The 20,611-nt window shown below is 38.5% G+C and overlaps 1 protein-coding gene across 1 annotated transcript in view; it reads right to left on the bottom strand.

Annotated features, from left to right (window-relative positions):
- grin2da (glutamate receptor, ionotropic, N-methyl D-aspartate 2D, a) overlaps positions 1–20,611 on the bottom strand; it is a 61,826-nt gene that overhangs the window by 11,984 nt on the left and 29,231 nt on the right. Inside the window, exons 4-12 of the mRNA XM_057354995.1 lie at positions 18,530–18,858; positions 8,915–9,029; positions 7,873–8,078; positions 6,715–6,883; positions 6,289–6,442; positions 5,769–5,894; positions 4,917–5,146; positions 4,066–4,226; positions 755–942 (exon numbers count right to left, since the gene is read on the bottom strand). Of these exons, the coding sequence (XP_057210978.1) occupies positions 755–942; positions 4,066–4,226; positions 4,917–5,146; positions 5,769–5,894; positions 6,289–6,442; positions 6,715–6,883; positions 7,873–8,078; positions 8,915–9,029; positions 18,530–18,858 (1,678 nt within the window). The remainder of the gene's footprint in view (positions 1–754; positions 943–4,065; positions 4,227–4,916; positions 5,147–5,768; positions 5,895–6,288; positions 6,443–6,714; positions 6,884–7,872; positions 8,079–8,914; positions 9,030–18,529; positions 18,859–20,611) is intronic.

Genomic DNA, 20,611 nt, shown 5'->3' on the forward strand with positions numbered 1-20,611 from the left:
TAGCAAGTCAACAGTCCTATCTCTTTCAATGGTGGTAGGCAGATATTTCTAAAATCGCTGGCAAAAATCCATCTTTATTTTATTTTAATAAATTATTTAAAAATTAAATTGCTCCGGTCACCTAGGATTTCATTATGGAGATAAAGGTAAGGATTGTGGTTTTTCGATAATTCCACGCCAATGTATACTAGCATTTTTGTTGTTTGCCTATGGCATCTGATAGAGTATTTGGACGCAGAAGCGGTGGTGCTTGACGTCAGACTTAACTAGCGGATTGCTGCTGGTGAGCTTGGCAGATGCTGCTAAGCAGAATAATCTGTCCTTTCTTTAAAAATGTGTATTTCATTCTAATGTGTCTAAAAATGGATTTAACTGCAAGGTACCACCATATTGAGCTCTGTGATGCCCTTAATAAAAAGGTGACAGACTCGGTTAACTGTAAGTCGGGACTATTCCTATTTATTCTATTCATATATTTACAAGTGCCCTGTCTCTTGCATACAGTGGGCAGTGTTTTTTAATTGTCACACTTTTCCATTAAATGACATTCACACCTCCAACTACTACATCACACACTCCATTAAACTTTTCAGACTTCTCGACTTTCACACAAGCTCTCCATTAGCAGAAACAACACACTGAAGGTTTTTACATCCTCAATTGTAACACCTGTGTCTAATTGGCCTGATAAGACCATTAAATGGTTGTACTGTGTGTTCCAAACACCACAACAGACAGACAGGAGATCTCTCACCGTCTCCAACCAGCTGCAGCAGGGCGAGGTCCACTGGTCGTTTCCATCGGGAATTCTTGTGTAATGCAATGCCATATCCTGTTGTGGCAAACACTTTGCCAGAGCCGATGGTCATCACTTTGCAACCCTCGTCCTTACGAGCCATGTAATTTAAGACAGCAGCATCATATATGAAGGCATCCAGTTTTCTGGATAGAGACAAACAGGATAGAAATTATTCAAGGTTAACAGCCACTTCATGCATGCATACTGCTTTATTTGCAGCCGGATAATGAAATACTCTGGAGTTTTCTGGGACACGTTTAGTTTCTGTGCCATAAATGTGATAATATATGCGCGCAAGCACATTGCAGAACGCAGAGAACACTTGTATTGTCTGGCTGCCTACTTCGGTGAAATGAGCGGCGTATAATAGGAGGACTAATTTGAACAGAGGCATCTGAAATTGGTAGAAAATAGTTGAAACTAGATTGCCTATCTTCAGGTTTCTGCAATATCCGTATTAAAGGGACAGTTTACCCAAAAATAAAAATTCTGTCATCATTCCAAACCTGTATGACTTTCTTTCTTCTGAAGAACACAAAAGAAGATATTTTAAAGAATGTTGGTAACCGAACAATACTGGTATCCATTCACTTCAATTGTATGGACAAAACCAATGCAAGTCAACAGGTGCCATCATTGTTCGGTTACCAACATTCTTAAAAATATCTTCTTTTGTGTTCTTCAGAAGAAAGAAAGTCATACAGGTTTGGAATGACAAGAGGGTGAGTAAATGATGATAGAATTTTAATTTCTGGGCGAACTATCCATAAAATGAACATATGAGATTAGTTAGTGAGTGACAGTCAGAGGTGTGATGTTGGGTATCATGAATCTTTAAAATTTCATTGATATTACACTCTCAAAGGTAAAAATCAAGTTTAATCCTATCACTGCATATTCATAACATGCTTGACTGAGCAGATGCATCATTTGACATAAATAACAGAAAAGTAAATGATTCTCTCAGAAGTCAAATAGATCTGCCGGCCGAGTTCAGCCTCTCAGTATGTGCATCGATACTTCTCTTATCTTTGATCATATTTTTGTGACATGACAACACCTGTTCAGGCCAAACTGGCACTGACAGCTTATTAGGGACTTTTTCGTTTGGCTACTTTCGTTCGACTATCTTGCTAAGCACACCTTGAGGTTATTAACAAGCTCCACTTGGCCCTCCATGACCACTGAGAACAACATCAGCATGCAAGGTGGCAGGTTTTGTCAGAAGTGTTATATCCACCAAAAAAACCCTCGGGGGGAAATGAGTCACACTTCTCAGAGGGTTAAAACGAGAGAACAGATCACACAAAGACAGGCATTTGATAGCGCAGGATACTAGCCCATGGTGTGACACTAAATAGTGAGGCGAAAACCAACAGGGTGGGCCGCAAAGACGCCTTTGAAAATCAAGTAACGGTTTGTTGATTAAAAGGTCGACGGGCCTGTTTTATATTCCACAGCTTGAAACGTAAGTCTCAAACACTGCAAAAGGAAGATTGCAACTAATACACAAACCAAAAGCGTGTGAATGGCAAACAAAATCCTCATAAGACATTGCAAAGACTGAACATTGTGATTCTACATTCTAGCCGGCAAGCGTAACCTTCTTTCAAGCTTAATCTTGGAGCGATGCATATTCATGCAGTTTCTGTGCATAATGCAGTGACTTGAGCTTTTGATAGTAAAGCTCAAGACACACAGCTGTAGACACACACTCTTGTGCACACAAACCGTTTGGATGCTGATCCAGGAGCAGTGAGGCCGTTTTAATGATACCAAATTGCTATTCAACAATTCTGAAACTATAACCGAGTCGTACGACGCAGAGCAGCGAATGAATAATACACAAGTGTAGAATTGCTCCTTTCGGTGATTAAACGCTACCAGATGAAAAATTGTAAGAAGAGAAATCACATGCTTCTTGTGTAAAGCTTTTGGAAACTTTTGTTTTCTTGACAAATGTCACACAGTGATGATAATGATCATGATGATAGGAATCAATAAACTGACATCATTTATGCCAAATCCTGAGTTTCATCCTAAACAGAAGCTTAGATTTTTACCGTTCTTTTGTAAAGAGAGCTTAAAGCGATAGTTCACCCAAAAATAACAATTTTGCCATCATTTATTCTCCCTCATGTCATTCTTCTGTGAAACACAAAACAAGATATTATGAGAAATGTCTCAGGTTTTCTGTCTCTACAAATTAAGTCAATAGGGTCTAATGTTCTTCAAAATATCTTCTTTTGTGTTCTTCAGAAAAAAGGTCGCATGGGTTTGGAATCGCGAGCGTTTGTTTGTAAACAGTAATTTCATCTGTAAATCTGCAACTACAGTAACAGAGAATCCATGGGCCACGAAAGCAGAAATCCCTGTAGTATGTTTGGTCCTTTCAGTGACATTGCACCAGAGATGAAAGTCAATCTTCACACCCTTCTTCAAAAACGGAGACGAAAAGCGACAGCCAAGAAAATAATCAACGCCTCCGTTGTGATCCATCATGTCACCCACATCCGTCAATTACTTGCGCGCACATCTGTTTTCCCCACTGCCTAAAAGAACATCTTGATTCGTCGGGACGGAACACATCCGTGGTCTGATTTAGGGCCGGCGAGTTTGAGGGCTTTATTTTAAGAGAGCTTTTTCATTAGCCGAGCTGGACACGTAAAACACTTCAAAGAAACATGACACAAACACTTTGATGTTGCCAAGCAGAACATTTCACAGTTTGATTGATTTCGAATGATTAACAATGCAAGTATTTTTGAAAATGAAGCCAAACAGCTAAATTAGGACAACTATCTTCTGTTCTTCATTTTTTATTTAAAAAGCTCAGCTGTGGCTCCTCTGCTTGCACACCTGTGTGAACTTTATACTTGACACATTTGCTCATACATGACCCAAAAGCCAGTTGGCTAAAAGTAATTGAAAAATAGCTTAGAAAAGTTCGTTCTCAGACTAGTTCTAGCACCAAACAAAGGACAGCATTTTGGAATTTTCCCATTGGGAGTACAATGAGGTTGTCCATTAATAGGTCTGGTCCCAGATTAATAAAGGAACACTTACTGTACGTGAATTATTATGACAACAGCTATATTAAATCTGCCAATGTTCATACATAATTTACATTTACTACTGAGAATAATAATCTTGACAACTAAGTATCTTCTGCCAAGAAACTTAATATAGAATTGACGGAATGTCACAGGTGTGCTAATATCAGCAATTTCCCATTACAGCCTTCTGTATTGTTCTCATGTACTCACCCGGTCTTGAGATTGTCAATGGCCTCTTCTACGCCTCTCTGGTTGTTTCGCACCATGTACTGATGCATGTTGGGATAGTTGCTTCGTATGTTCTCCTCCGTGCTTCCGTTCGGGACGGTGCCGAAGCGTAAGGGAGGATACTGGTCTGTGGGATGCTGGAACTAAAGACAACAGAGAAGCACCGGTGGGAGATACTTCATTAGTTTTCTGAAAAATTAGATGATTGTAGGCCATTGAAACGCATTTAATTATTCATTTGGCTACCTATGGCGGCAAACCCAAAGGGAGAAAGCAAAAGTAAAACAAACGAAAATTGAATCATTGTTTTATGATTGACTAATGACTAATTTGCATAATTTGGCCTAGACTGTGCCCTGTTCAAATTCAAATCAGGCGCACATGCTGTGATTCCAGAATATGATGTTGTTTATTGTTAGAAATGTTTTATTTTAGCTTAAGCAAAGCTTTTGAATCCTCAGCTCAATTATGAAATAACATAACTGGAATACTTTATTATCAACAAAATGTAATTTAATAATATAGCTGCAAGCAGTAATTACGGGGTCAAGCCCTACAAGGACACAAGATGAGTATGGCCTAAACTGAACTTCCTGTAGACATCACAACAAAACACAAAATAATATGATATATTATATGATATTTCAAACACGATGTCATCTTTTATTTAAAAAAGAATTAAAAAAAGAATCAGTATGCTAATCATTTAAATAATTCAAATGATGTAGTATTCAAGTATTTTAATACATAATCATGATGTCTGACAATATCTTTGTATTAAACTACTACTGAAACACTTATAATGATCAAATAGCTATTATCTGATTGTCTACCTTCTTATCACTGAGTCCAGATACGGTGTCGATGTACTCCTCCTGAATCATGAAGGCTGCCAGGTTAGCAGTGTAGCTGGCCAGAAAGATGACAGCGAAGAAAGCCCAGACCAGCACCATAATCTTACTGGTGGTGCCTCTTGGGTTCTCAACCGGAACAGAGTTATTAAACACCAGAGCCCACAGCAACCAGATAGACTTGCCGATTGTGAACTTCGAACCTCCTGCTTCTGTAGAGCAAAACACAGGAAGACAAAACTGAGATGTCTTATTATGACATAGACAGTGATGACAGTCTAAAGGGGACTACAATGAGGCACAAGAGAGAAGGAACATAGCTTAAGGTGCGTGTGGCGAGGGAGGCATGGTTTAGCGAGGTCTGCGGCAGGAGAGAGAGCCGGGAGACGAGCGGTAAGTGAGTGGAGTAAATGCAAACAACCAACACCTGTGTCTCATTCCAGTAAGGGCGCGGGGAGACGATATATAAAGATCCAAGGGACGCTCAACAGGGAGAGAGAGACGGACTGCACACGGGCTGCCACGACCACAGAACCTCTCAGGAAAGAGCAAAGGACTTTGCTGGATTAATATCTTCTCAAGCCAGGCTGAAGGAAAAGCCGTGGATTTATTTGTTGTATGAATGGACTTTTTGTTTTCTTGTGTGGCAAAGGAATAAAAGATCGTGTCAGTCCCGCCAACCTCGTCCTCTTCCTTCCTTATTATAGCGAACCCACTACAGTGGGTTTTGCATTGTTTACCTGGATGATAACAATCTGTTTATGTTTAATAAACAAGTCCTTAATTGCTGATTGCATTCATGTAAGTGTCTGGAGATAATATAGACCAACATACTCTTGCCACTCTGTAAGCTTCGGTTATATCCGACTGGGCTGAAGAACTCGAATATGAAGACGGTAACAGCCACCACAGACAGGCACATGACAAACATCATCACCCACACAGCTGGACTGTATGGCTCTACGACGGAGAAAGCAGTGTTAATAAAACAAACCAAACAAGCAGTCATATAAAGTAGTACATTTATTTTAATTATACTTACAGTACTGTATAATGTTGATAAGATTTAGTTTCCTATTTTAATTGACATCTTTATTTGCCACTTTCCCATAATTTCAAAATGCGCTTATAAAATACCCCATCCATTTGATTTGTCAAGGAGTAACTATAAATCTTTACGTTAAATAAATAAAATTATAGTACGTACATTGTACTTTAACCATAATAAGTCATGAATTTGATATTCAGGGTTCATGTGTACCCAGAATGCACTGTAAGTCTCAAAAAGTGGATAGAGCGTATGTCAAATACATATAAATGTACATTTTTTAATATGTAAATGTTATTCTCCTACCGAGGAAAGCAGATGGCGATACAGTGCCGTTGCTACGAGACACCATGACACTGATGCCCGTCTCCACGAAAGGAACAGAGAACTCCACGACCTCTGACCTCTCTTCATTAATAGTCAGGGAGCCGATCGCCATGTCGGCCCGCCCTGACACCACCTGGTGGAGCAGAGGTTAATAACATTAGGTATAAAGAAAGTTTTACAGTCTCAAACAATGTTAAGTATAATCAACATGTTTACAGTAATGTGATTCTTACAATTCTCAAATTGTTGCTAACAATATCGTTATTTTCTATAAATACATTTCTCATTAAGTTTGGGTGTGGCATCTCAGCAACCCCATAATCGAAGGGAAAACTTCCACAGTGAACTTAATTGAAAAATAATTTGAGGTCACCAAGTAGTTGGGCAATAAAAAGAGGTTCTGACCTCTCCGACCATTCCATTCCACTCTCCATCTATGTTTTTTCCATGCCTGCCATTGGTCACCAGATAGAGGTCATAGGTGAAGCCCACTATTTTAGCCAGGCGCTTGAGAACATCAATACAGAAGCCTTTGCAGCAGTGCTTCATGGATTGAATGCCCTCAGAAACCATGCTGTAATTGAAAAGAGGCAATTGACAAAAAGAAATGATGTAAAGGAACCAAGCAAAAGAACGAATTTGGTGCACTTGTGCAGAAGCACAAAAACCAAACATAATATAGCAGAATAAAGATTTATATTCTTTATAGATAAATACAAGAGGAATCATTCTATATTTAATAGGTGAATCTCACTAAAAACATGTAAGTCAAGCTATTTTATTGTTATATAAAGAATACAAATGAAGCCTCTTATTAGAACAAAGATTTTTTTGCATTATAATAACAATTAAGCACATTTCCCTCTCAGATTTTCATACATAATGTGACAATATGGATGTTTTCCTAAATTGATTTTTAAGAACTCCAGTTCCTCTCAATGGTGAATATTTTTCTGTATAACAGTCAAATACAGCAATGCATTTCAATGACCATAAATCAAAAGCAATACAACAAATAAAAACATGACAAATACCGTGTTTGAATAATTATATATTATATAAATGTTCGTCCATTAGAATTACAGTCATGAGAACTTCTTCACGCACTGTCATGAAAATGTCACAATGCAAAAATGTTAATGTTTCTAAAATGCTTTATTTTCTATTAACGAAATCTGATTTAACAAAACCTAATTAAACCAAATCTAATATTGTACTATTCTTATCACGGTTGGGTTGTAATAAGACCTGGAGATATCGTTGACCATTTCTGTGAGATTTACCCAGGTGCTGTATAAGACATACAGTATAATATACATTTAAATATAGTAAATGAAGTAAAGTGCACTAATGCAAACCTATCATTGATCAACCATTTCCATTTCTACTTGCATTTCTAATTCATTCAAATTCCATCAGTGCTGGTGACAGGAAGGGGAATGAATGCCCCCCGGTGTAACGCTAAAGTAATTAGCAACATCTGCATATTCACTGCCACATTTGCCAAATTGGTAACACGGAGGTTGAACATTTCCAGTCGAAAAATCCAAACTGAACCTTGACCTGTTGTTGAGCGGTAGACGGCACTGCACAGAGTCTCTGATGCAGGAGCCCGTTCCGGGATCAGCGGGTTCGACGATAACGAAGGGCCTCTCTTCCAGCGTGACAACACGCAAGTGCTGCGAATCGTCCAGAGGCTTGAGGAAGGGGCCGTAACGGGACCAGGGTGGGTATCGCAGACGCAGCACTCCGTTCTCCCACCAACCTACCTACAGCGGTGATGAGACATCATTAAAACGATGCAAAACTGACCTCAGACGAACGTTCTTTACTAAAAAAAGCTACTTCATATCTTTTATTCTACAGTTTTCCTTATTGCTTTGGCACAGTTGTTAGACTGCCATTTTGAACTGTCAACCAGTGCACGAGTACCAAAATGTTGCTTGCAAAAATCTCTCATTGCTTATTGACATTTGCCAAGAAATCGTTCATAGTATTGTGCAGACATTTGTAACTGCCATTCAACTGTATTCAAATGCAATTCCCATTTACTTATGCGGGTAATTCACCAAAACAAGAACATTTAATATTGTAAAGCAAATCAATTATAAAAAACATCCCTTTAGAGTTTCCAGTAGGGTAAAGAAATACTGTAAAATCAGAACTTCTGAAGAAAAGCAGTCCTGTACAAAGTTTTTTTTGTGTGTGTATTAATAAACAAAGCTTTAAAGAAAGCACTTAAAAATGACAAATCATTTTAAACCATACAGTAGTGAGATTGCTTTGCAATTCTCAAACTGTACATTTGTTTGGCTTATGCAAATCTTTTCTACGTTATAACACAATTCCAAAAACCGAATCGATGCAACTTAGAGCAAAATGTATTGAAATGCAGTGTAAATTAGCATATATTTACTCTTCGATTTACTTCAGCCCCCCCAGCATGCGACACAGTTCCATTTCAAATGCATTCTTCGCATTCCATTTATACTGCATTTAAGTGACAAGGCAAAATGTGAGCTCGCCTGGGTGCTGCATTTAAAGCAGTTAACGACAAGCGTGAATATCTGAAGGCATTTAAGCGTACTAATGGCTCCTCCCTTACCTCCTCCCAGCCTCTTCCTGCAGTGTAGGAGATAACATCCAAGAGCGGATTTGCCAGATAACCGTCATTATTAAAGGAATAGTCCCGGCCAGATAGAGTTATGTTACTGAAGAACCTGCAGCAGGAGAAGGGAAAAAAAGAGCAGGGTGATAAAGGAGGAGTCTGAGTGAAAGTGATAAAGAGAAGGAGAGCGAGCAGAGACAGATAAAGAGTGATAGATGGGCCTTCCATTAGTCACCTCTCCACTCTGGGTAGCGTGTGTGTGTGTGCGTCTGTGTGATTTGTGCTGAACGCTTAAGGGACTCTTAAGTAAACCTCTTCCGTTGAACATTTAACAGAAATGACAACACTGAATCTCAATGAATATAACAATTAATTGTCAGAAGGACTGAAACTGGCTCACTGGCTCACAAAGTGACTGAATGAGTAGAGATGAAGGGATGGATGGAAAGTGTACAATAACAACAATCATGAATTAATAAGTAATAAATGAAAAAGTAAAGAGAGAATTTGAAAAGATGGATGGCTTCAGACCATCACGAAAGAATACCTAAAAGAAAAAAAATGAACCGAGTGGTGAAGAAATAAATGGGAGAGAAATTTGCATATGAGGTGACTATAAGAACTTCATGAATGAATTAGTGGAGAGAGGATTCAAAAGGATGAACGGTTTCATAGATGGATACGAAAGGAAAGTTCTTGTAAAGAATGAACATAAATGTGTAAATACATGAGATGAATAAAATAGTGAACGAATAAGCAGAGAGAAATTGAACAAATAGGTAGATAGCTATGATCGACATATACTGTAGATAAGAAATCTTGTCAAGCTTTATGAATTAATAAATGAACCAAGTTTGTGAATATTAATTATAACAACAACAAAAGATTATTATTATTATTAAAGAAGAAGAAGAAAATTATAATCTTCTTATAATAATAATAATAATAATAATAGAAGATAAATAAGATTATGATTATTATTTATATATTATTAATAATAATGATAGGAGAAAAATAAGATTAATATTATGATAAAAATCAATTCAATTAAATCAAAAATAAATTTGAAATGAAAATGAAATTTATTTAAATATATTGAATCACCATTTCTGAAACATAAAATTGCAGGTTATTTGATACAAATATCTTTAAATGTGTAGAAGAACAATGACATTTCTCTTGAAATCCAACCCGATAGCTCAATCTATAAACCATTATTATAATCTAATTGTTGTGAACCCAAGCAGACAGTTCTCAACATTGATTATACACAGTAAAACATTTTTTAACAAAAAAACAACTACTATGGATTGCAGCAATAACACAATAAAAACATTTCAATAATGAATTAATAGTCAAGTTGAGAGAAAATAAATAGATAGATGGATGAAAAACCAAGGATAATGTAATGGATAAACATCACAACGGAATAGATCAAGGAAGGATCTAAGGAGGAAGTACTGGGTGGATGGAGGATACCCACAACATGCCCCAAGGCACTGCAGTCAAAGCTCCGTCTGCGCTTTTATCGCGCTTCCAGATAGGAGGCAGGACGTAGCAGTCATTCCGCCCGGTGCCTTGTTTTCAATATTCAGTGTTTGGAGCTCTTAGGATGCTGCGGAGATGCTCTTGTTAGTCACCATGACAACTAGGAGACTGAGAGTAGGGCAGAAACTCTGGAAGTGATGGACGCAGAACGCGAACATCACAACAGACGATCTTTCTCCCTCCGCACGTGGGAGCTGCTTCTCCCGTCTCTCACGTCTGTCAGTGGCTTTCTTTCCAGCGTCAATGCAGTAATGGCCAGAGAAAAATACTTTTCTTCCGGCTCGTTTTTCATTTTTATTTGAGGCCATCATTTCACGGGATGCCCCGGCCGCTTTTATGAGATTTGTCTCATAAGTCCTGCTGCCTCTGTCTTTGGGAGAAATTGTATTTGATATCTGATCCATAATTTATGTCAGGCTCTATATAAGAGATCATGTTCATTTCAGAGTGTTGGTGAGAATGATGGGTACTGAGGGCTCTCGGTTTAATGCCCCGTTTAATTGAATGTCAGCTTTAAGTTTGCCTAGGCAATACTTCCTTTTTCTTAAGCAATGAGCGAGCTTAATGCTTTGAGGAATATGAAATACAGATTACGAACTACACTGTTCATTTCGCATAAAAGACTGGACTCTATCACAATGCTTACAGAAATCATACTCTAATACATTAAGTTCAATCTTGCGTTTCTTCGATCGGTCACACACAGTATCTCATCCAGAGGGGCATGAAAAAGTCCAATACAGCATGATTAATTTAACTCGCACGCGTTTCTGGAGCGCGGTGTGAAGCGTGACAGTCTTAACAGCCTCGACTCCGCAATACCAGCACTCTCACTTTTCCCGTTCTCGAGCTCCAGACCCCTGCAAGGTTGTCATAGCGACACAGCCATTGACATTACATGTGTTCCGCTAATGCTTTACATTGTGGGGCGAACAAACAACCTAAAGCGCAGCACGTAGCAGAATACAGATGTCACCCGTGTCATGTCAATGGAAGAGAAAGCGACGGAGAGGCAGGACACGAAATGGAAATGCAGCAGATGCGAACTGACATTCGGAAAGCGAAATATAAAAAGCGAGCAACAGGAAGCAGCAAAAGTGAGACATACATACTACGACAGGTTGGAGAAAGAGGTGGAAAAGAAAGAGATATGGTGCCTGAGGACAAGGGGAGGAAGTGATGTGTTGTGGATTAGCGCAGACTGATAGACAGGGAGATGCAGATGTAGAAAGAGACAGAGAGAAATGAAAGGAAGAGGGGGTAGAGAGGAGGAGAGAACGTTTAAACATCAGAAGCGTTCGAGGGGTTTAATGTGGCCATTAAAGCAGCATTAGTATGGTGATAAGCGGAGGCATTGCCCTCTACTGCGGCTGTGCATGTGTGTCAAAGAGAGGGCGTCTCAATATGGTTGTACACATCGCCAATATGGCTAGCCTAGAGAGATTGAGAGAGACAAATTTTGGGAAATCATAGGCACATTTGAAACAGATGCTCATTTCAGAATGCTTGCTACGTAGGAACATTTAAATATACTGCTTGCCAAAAATGCTCGCCTGCATGCTTGTATCTTGGTTAGAACATTCAAGGATGCCTGCTGAGCCAAGGGAGGCTGCCCAAAACGCTGCCTGTATGAACACTGTGATTAACATTTACATTTATTCATTTGGCAGACGCTTTTATCCAAAGCGACTTACAAGTAGGAGAGCATATAAACATTTTGTCAACACGCTAAACAGTACCGTTAGTTTACAAGGCCATGCTACTAGGAGGATTAAAGCTGGAGTAAGCAACGGTGAGAATGAACAACAAGATTGTTTTTATTGTTTTGTTTTTTGACACAAGACATAGACAGTTATTGGTTAGTCAAATAAATGTGGAACAGGTATGTTTCGAGTTGTTTTTTGAAAGTTGTGAAGGATGCTGCAGTTCGGGTGGAGGCTGGCAGTTCATTCCACCACAGGGGAACCGAATGAGTAAAGGTTTTTGCAAGCGATTTGGTGCCTCGCTGTGATGGAACAACCAGGCGTCGCTCATTTTCAGACCGAAGATGACAGGAGAGGATGTAGACCTGGAGCAGTGAGTTAAGGTAAAGGGGCGAATTTGCCATCACCGTTTTGAAGGCCAGTGTCAGCGATATAATCTTGATGCGGGCGGCAACTGGCAGCCAGGGAAGTGATGTATCTATAGACGGTTTCCTCGGATGCACGCTCAATAACTTCTCGTCTGTGTTTGTTGATCAGACTGGCTAGTGGCCAATAATATAATTATAATTTATTGAATTAATATTCATTTATATTAATATTTTATTGTATAATACTTGTATAAAATAAACAATTTGTTGAATTTTATTGTACATTAATTGTATTAAATTAAACAATTTGCTGAATTTTATTGTATATTAATTGTATTAAATAAACAATTTGTTCAATAGGTCATGCAACTTTGTCGCATTTAAGTTTAGCCAAGTAACGGTTCTTCTACTGGTAACCCAAAATAATACTGGCAAGACATACTTTTAACTTTTTGGTTTGGGCCACAAAACTGCGTAATTGTGTTGTTGCTTTGAAACCGTCTAGAATGGTTAAAAATGCTGTCAATTTATGACTGTTTGAATGTACTGTACTTACACTCACCTAAAGGATTATTAGGAACACCATACTAATACGGTGTTTGACCCCCTTTCGCCTTCAGAACTGCCTTAATTCTACGTGGCATTGATTCAACAAGGTGCTGAAAGCATTCTTTAGAAATGTTGGCCCATATTGATAGGATAGCATCTTGCAGTTGATGGAGATTTGTGGGATGCACATCCAGGGCACGAAGCTCCCGTTCCACCACATCCCAAAGATGTTCTATCGGGTTGAGATCTGGTGACTGTGGGGGCCATTCTAGTACAGTGAACTCATTGTCATGTTCAAGAAACCAATTTGAAATGATTCGAGCTTTGTGACATGGTGCATTATCCTGCTGGAAGTAGCCATTAGAGGATGGGTACATGGTGGTCATAAAGGGATGGACATGGTCAGAAACAATGCTCAGGTAGGCCGTGGCATTTAAACGATGCCCAATTGGCACTAAGGGGCCTAAAGTGTGCCAAGAAAACATCCCCCACACCATTACACCACCACCACCAGCCTGCACAGTGGTAACAAGGCATGATGGATCCATGTTCTCATTCTGTTTACGCCAAATTCTGACTCTACCATTTGAATGTCTCAACAGAAATCGAGACTCATCAGACCAGGCAACATTTTTCCAGTCTTCAACTGTCCAATTTTGGTGAGCTCGTGCAAATTGTAGCCTCTTTTTCCTATTTGTAGTGGAGATGAGTGGTACCCGGTGGGGTCTTCTGCTGTTGTAGCCCATCTGCCTCAAGGTTGTGCGTGTTGTGGCTTCACAAATGCTTTGCTGCATACCTCGGTTGTAACGAGTGGTTATTTCAGTCAAAGTTGCTCTTCTATCAGCTTGAATCAGTCGGCCCATTCTCCTCTGACCTCTAGCATCAACAAGGCATTTTCGCCCACAGGACTGCCGCATACTGGATGTTTTTCCCTTTTCACACCATTCTTTGTAAACCCTAGAAATGGTTGTGCGTGAAAATCCCAGTAACTGAGCAGATTGTGAAATACTCAGACCGGCCCGTCTGGCACCAACAACCATGCCACGCTCAAAATTGCTTAAATCACCTTTCTTTCCCATTCTGACATTCAGTTTGGAGTTCAGGAGATTGTCTTGACCAGGACCACACCCCTAAATGCATTGAAGCAACTGCCATGTGATTGGTTGATTAGATAATTGCATTAATGAGAAATTGAACAGGTGTTCCTAATAATCCTTTAGGTGAGTGTATATTGTGTTTATAGAATTAAAATAATAATACAATCAAATTGTTTTTCCTAAAAATCCCAACCCAGGCAAAGGGTAAAACAATATAATGCTGAAAAGTTAACTGTTTTAATGTGTATAACCAAAGTTAGAACACTTTGATTGTATCATTAAATGCATATCTGAAATGAGTAAAAATTTATACAATCATATCTTCTTATACAGTATGGGCTTTCATATGTATTAAATGAGATTGCTGAAATCAATTTTTTAATTTGCCCTAAAAGGCCTTTGTGTTTTTTAATTAAATGGTATTATTCGCCTAACATGCCCTCCATAACTCATTCATAGTTGTTGTAATTATTATACATTTCACTAAATGGGTGGAACTCTATATGTAAATAGCCTGTTTAGCATATAAAATGCCTAACCGTCAATATTGTAGTGCGATAAATTGCTCAAAGTAAGAGTGCTGGCATAGCGCCTGAGGCAATCTGGGAGTTATTAAGTGGGTAAATGTGCTGGAGCCATTGCAAACCCCCCTAATTTAATGATGGTCAGAGTATGATGTGAATTTACATGCAGAGAGAGAGAGAGAGAGAGAGAGAGAGAGAGAGAGAGAGAGAGAGAGAGAGAGAGAGAGAGAGAGAGAGAGAGAGAGGTAGAGAGAGATAGAGAGAGAGAGAGAGAGAGAGAGAGAGAGAGAGAGAGAGAGGCAGGCAGTTTGCTTGAGATTTTTCAATACCGCTGCAGCATTCTGCACAGACAGCACAAGTTAATGAGAGGAAGTGGGCGTTGAAGCGAGAGCATGAGGGATGGAGAAGACCTCGAATGAGTGAGCGAAGTAAACAACACTGGACAGTGAGCGAGTGAGCGAGGGTGAGATTGAATCAGTGTGTTCGGCCTGGGAGATCTGTTGCACGGGTGACAGTCTGTGATAATTCCCTCTGCACTCTGCGCACCATAACCAATTATCCTATTTACATGCGAAACGACACAGCATGCCTGCCTCTTTAGAGCCGCCCGCGGGGGGAAGACGGGAATGGAGAGGAGAAGTGAAGGGATGAGACGGTGGGGGACAACAAAAGTGGTAGGAGAAATGGAGGGGGATAAAACTGAGAGACGGAGGATGAGATAAAGAGATGGAATTAGAACAGTGACGCTGACATGATGAGAGGGGAGAAAGTTCTAATGAAAGTTGAAGATGTGAAGTAAAGTGGAAAAAAAATGTTGTGAATAATTTAGACCAATAATGATTGTGGAAAAAGAGAGACAGGCAGAAAGTACAGTAAAACAATCCCACAGGCCAAATTGCATACTTCCCTACTATAAAGTGTGCAAAAAAAGCATGTCCAATGAGTAGAATGTCCAAATATATAGTATGTGTGAACAATAGGCAAACAAAACTAGAATAAAAAGGCGAGATGCTGTCAAACTACTACTTGGCAATTCCATACAAGAGAGCTAGAAAAGCATTAGATTGAAAAAGAAAAAAGAAAGAGAAAATCAACCTAAAAAGAAGTCAAGCACACTGAAAGGAGAATAGAAGACTGGCAGTCTGTTCAGGAATGCAGGTGAGAATTCATCACACTCCATTACCTTCGCAGTAACAAAACGTTAGCAGTAGGGGGCAACAATTCTGTAGCAATATGCTTACTCATAGTGACATGCTTCAACCACTGATCTCTTCATCCTCCCAGTGTCTGTCTCTATTGACTGATTTAAAAACAGATTTTAGCACATCTGCCTCCATTTTTAATCTATAGATACAGTAAATTACGCTGCTTCAAGATCAGATTGTAAAATGGTGCGACAGCCCCATCTAAACAATGCACTGTAACTGTGTCCATCTGTAAGTCTGTGCTTTTGAATGGACTGCAGATCATGCCTGTTTGAGAAAGAATATGAGGTAAAGCAATACAAATCGAAGTAATTATGTTTTGCTCAAAGAGTCGATATCGTAGCTAATAGTTTCTATTATCCAGATGATCACGGTTAGCTTTTCTTCTCTAAAGCACAACCAGAAACTTCTCTGATTCAAACACAGGGATGCTAAAATAACCGTAACCCCTTCATGTGGGTTATTGCTTTTATAAACAACAACAAATATGTGTCATATTGCACTCCTAAATTAAGTAAAGTGTCCTTAAATAAATGTTTAAAAAATACTTTAAAATAATGTCACAAAAAATGTGTGCTTAAATAAATAAATTCTGGAAAATAATGTCACAAAAATATGTGCTTAAATAATAAAAAATGCTTAAAAATAATGTCACAATAAAAAATGTGTGCTTAAATAATAAAAAATGCTTTAAAATACTGTCACAAAAAAATTGTGCTTAAATAAATCTAAAATATTGAAAAATAATATAACAATAAAAAATGTGTGCTTAAATAAATAAATTCAGGAAAATAATGTCACAAAAAATATGTGCTTAAATAATAAAAAATGCTTAAAAATAATGTCATAATTAAAAAATGTGTGCTTAAATAAATAATATTCAGGAAAATAATGTCACAAAAAATATGTGCTTAAATAATAAAAAATGCTTAAAAATAATGTCATAATTAAAAAATGTGTGCTTAAATAAATAATATTCTTTTACAAAATAATCTCACTATAAAAAATGTGTGCTTAAAATATTATTTAAAATGCTTAAAAATTATGTCACAATTAAAAACGTGTGCTTAAATAATAAAAAATGCTTTAAAATACTGTCACAAAAAATTGCTTAAATAAATATAAAATATTGAAAAATAATATAACAATAAAAAATGTGTGCTTAAATAAATAAAGAATACTGAAAAGTAATGTCACAATTAAAAAAACGTGTGCTTAAATAAATAAGTACAATTTTTTGCAAAATAGTGTCACAACAAATGTGTGCTTAAATAATAAAAAACCTCAAAAATAATGTCACAGTAAAAAAATGTGTGCTTAAATAAAATAAAAAATGCCTACAAAAAATAATGTTAAAAAAATTACTTTAAATAATGTCACAGTGTTCAAGTGGTAGAGAGAGAAAAAAGCTACACTGTATGGCTAATGATGTCTTTTTTTAAGACAAAGAACAGATCAGTTTATTTTAATGCCAATTGCAATAGTTTTAAAACAAGACAGCAAAACATTTAAATAAGAAAAATGTCTAAGGAAACAACCGTAGATTATTTATTCTGTTGATTCTGTAGTCAGCACTAATGAATGAACTAATGAATAAAGAAAAATGGAAAAAACATTCGAGTACAAAATACAAAAAATACAGCAATAACTAAAAGTCTGCAACTTCACTCACCAGAGAGAGGCCGCCGGTGGGCCTTCCTTTAGGAACAGATGTTGCAACACTTTACGGTAGACACGCAAACCCCTTTCAAGTAAAGGATACAGTTGGATCATCTTGTGTGCTAGAGAGAACGCTCAATATGTAAACTAACTGGCTGGTTCGCAGTTAACAAAGCCTTATCGTCACCTGATGTCATGTTTAATGAGGTGGTAAGATGATTTATGATTCCCTCAGTTCACGCATGATCGACAGGAACGCTTTTGCGAGCGCTCCCCCAATAAGAGACAAGTTGATGGTGCTTTTCGAGGCCACCGTTTTTTGAAGATTGAGTGATTTGTGGGAAACATGACTGACAGGCTGCAAATCCCAGCAGTTTGGGCTGTCAAACACAAATCAAATGCAGGTGGAGGGTTAGCGTGGGTGTGTGAGTATGTGACGCCATCGAGGTCGGAGATGAACAACAGGGACAGAAAAGCTAGGAAACAGACAACAGAGTTTTGATGCAGTCATCACATTTGCGAGTTTGGCATTGCTATTCATTGCAGCTCTGAATATTGAATTGCAAGAGATGAAAGAGGAACTCATTAGAGATTGTTATTTTGCCGCCCAAGATGTTCCCAGTTTAAGGCCATTTCCTCCAACAGTACAAAGTCAAAGTAACGTTCATGCATATTTAACACCGATGCGGTTTGAAATAAAAGATTTCAGCTCGTGTTAGTTGTGCGGTGGAGATGTTTTACAAAATTGCACCAAATGCAATAAATATGTATTAAATAATTCAACACTGTTTGTCATTTTTAATGGGGTGGGTCTAGTCTGCATTTATGCCAATACCTCTATCGTTTTGAGCGCAGCCGGGCATTTTAATGAATTTTTTCACTACCTCGAGCGAATCAATACAGACTATAAAAAGACCTGCACATGACTGTTTAAAGAAAAATCTATTCAAATTTCTCACCTGATCCTATCTGGCACCCTCCGAGTTTGGTTTCCATCCATCACACAGTTCCCGGCAAAGCTTGTCCCTCTAGCCCCGCCGTACTCTCGCCGTAAAGCCATGGCACCGTGAGTCAGTACAGACACACCTTTAGCGATTCGCCGCCGTGGTTCGTCCCTCCATCCCTGGGGTCGCACGGCAAACAAAGCTTTGGGTAGACCTTCAAGACCCAGTCCTGACAGAGCCGGTCCTACTGCAAACCACATGTGTGATGGGGTCGCCTGGCCAGATGCCCATGCTGCCTTAAAAATGTACTCTGCTTCTTCCTGTGAGCAATACAGGAGTCGCACCTATAATAACAGAGCAAGAAAAGGACACATTTTCAGATCTATCATGAAACCAACATTGATCTTATTGGATCAATATTGGATGCAGAGCAAATATTCGGTGGACAAAGCGACAGTTCGTGAAAAAATATAAATTCTGTTATTTATTCACCCTCATGTCGATCAAAACCTGCATATGATTCTTTTTATGTGAAACACAAAAGACGATATCTTTAGAAACAAGCCATGTTATGTGAACTTCAGAGGCACCAGCACATATTTGTCTTCATCAGATAATTCAGGACAGAGTGATCTGGTCAGCTTGTTATTCATGTGCTACCTTGTGCTTTTCAATATGCTTTACATAACCATGAGTTTCCAAAAACCAACAACGCTGGGAAAGTGACGTGTGAAGGCTTCTTCTCAAGGTCTCCCTCACACGTTTCACAAAAGGTGAAATATGTTAGACTTCCTAAAACTGCTTGTATGTGCAGGGGTGTTGTTTTTCTTGCCGGAGACGGTTTGCTTATCCTACTTGTTGACACGTAGCCACGGGCTCCTGACTGGGAGATAAAACTGCTCTTGAGAGGTAGTTTGTTGACTGGTAACCTCAACAACAATTCCAGTAACAACGGTAGCAAAAGCAGCAGTGTGAAATCAATAGCCTATTGGTGAGAGGTTTTTTTTCAGTTTATAACAGTTTGCCAGAACGTCAAATCTTCCCGTTTAATGGCTACCGTGTTTTGAAAAGCTACGGTCATTCGGTCACATAATATTAAAATATAAGTATTCAAATAATAAAAGGGAGATGCTCAAATAAGAAGTAGAAAAACAACAGAGTAGGGCAGCACAGTCAATATCAAAATTGTAGAAATATCACAAATGTGCATATCGCAATGGCTTCCAATCTACTGCAACACTAAATCTGGCTGTTCACATTTAGTAGTGCTAATGATGCTTTCTTTTCCTAGAAAGAATATAAAACATGTACACTACAGTATGTTGGTTATCTAATTTTCGGTTTTGAAATATGTTAATATAATTTGAAATGTAATGCGTGTAATTTTTGGAGGATCTATTGACAGAAATGCAATATAATATACATAGCTATGTCTTCAGAGGTGTATAAAGACTTTACATAATGAAGCGTTATGTTTTCATTACCTTAGAATGAGCCATTTCAATCTGTACAGTGCCGGTCTCCTTGCATGGAATTCGTAAATCTTTCAACAGTAGCCCAAACATGGACAAACTGCTCTATAGAACCCGTTTCGTATATACGTTATCTCCTTCGACAAAGAAGCGAAAATGTGACGGCATCTTAGTTTTGTGTCAGTCACTGTAGTGCTTTGAAAGGGAGGGGTGGAGTGAGCCGTTGGTTGCAATTCGCAACTTCACCGCGAGATGTTGCTAAATTTCATACACTGGACCTCTAAATCAAAAGCGAAAATACTGGCCATTCATTTCTATATAATTAATCTGGACAAAAAACCACAAAGGAAAAGGTCAAATGAGTTTGGAATGACACAAGGAAGGATAAATTACGTTTATCCTTCAGCATCTAAACTCTGGAAAAGCCTTCCTGATACTATTCGAGATACCAATCCAGAGGAAACTACACATTACACCAGCACCAGCTGATCGTCACGTGCCATCCTCATGCGAGAACCTGTGGACTTCATGTGTGCCATCCTCATGCGAGAACCTGTGGACTTCATGTGTGCCATCCTCATGCGAGAACCTGTGGACTTCATGTGTGCCATCCTCATGCGAGAAC

Source organism: Triplophysa rosa, linkage group LG16 (assembly GCF_024868665.1).
Source record: "Triplophysa rosa linkage group LG16, Trosa_1v2, whole genome shotgun sequence".
Lineage (NCBI taxonomy): Eukaryota > Metazoa > Chordata > Actinopteri > Cypriniformes > Nemacheilidae > Triplophysa > Triplophysa rosa.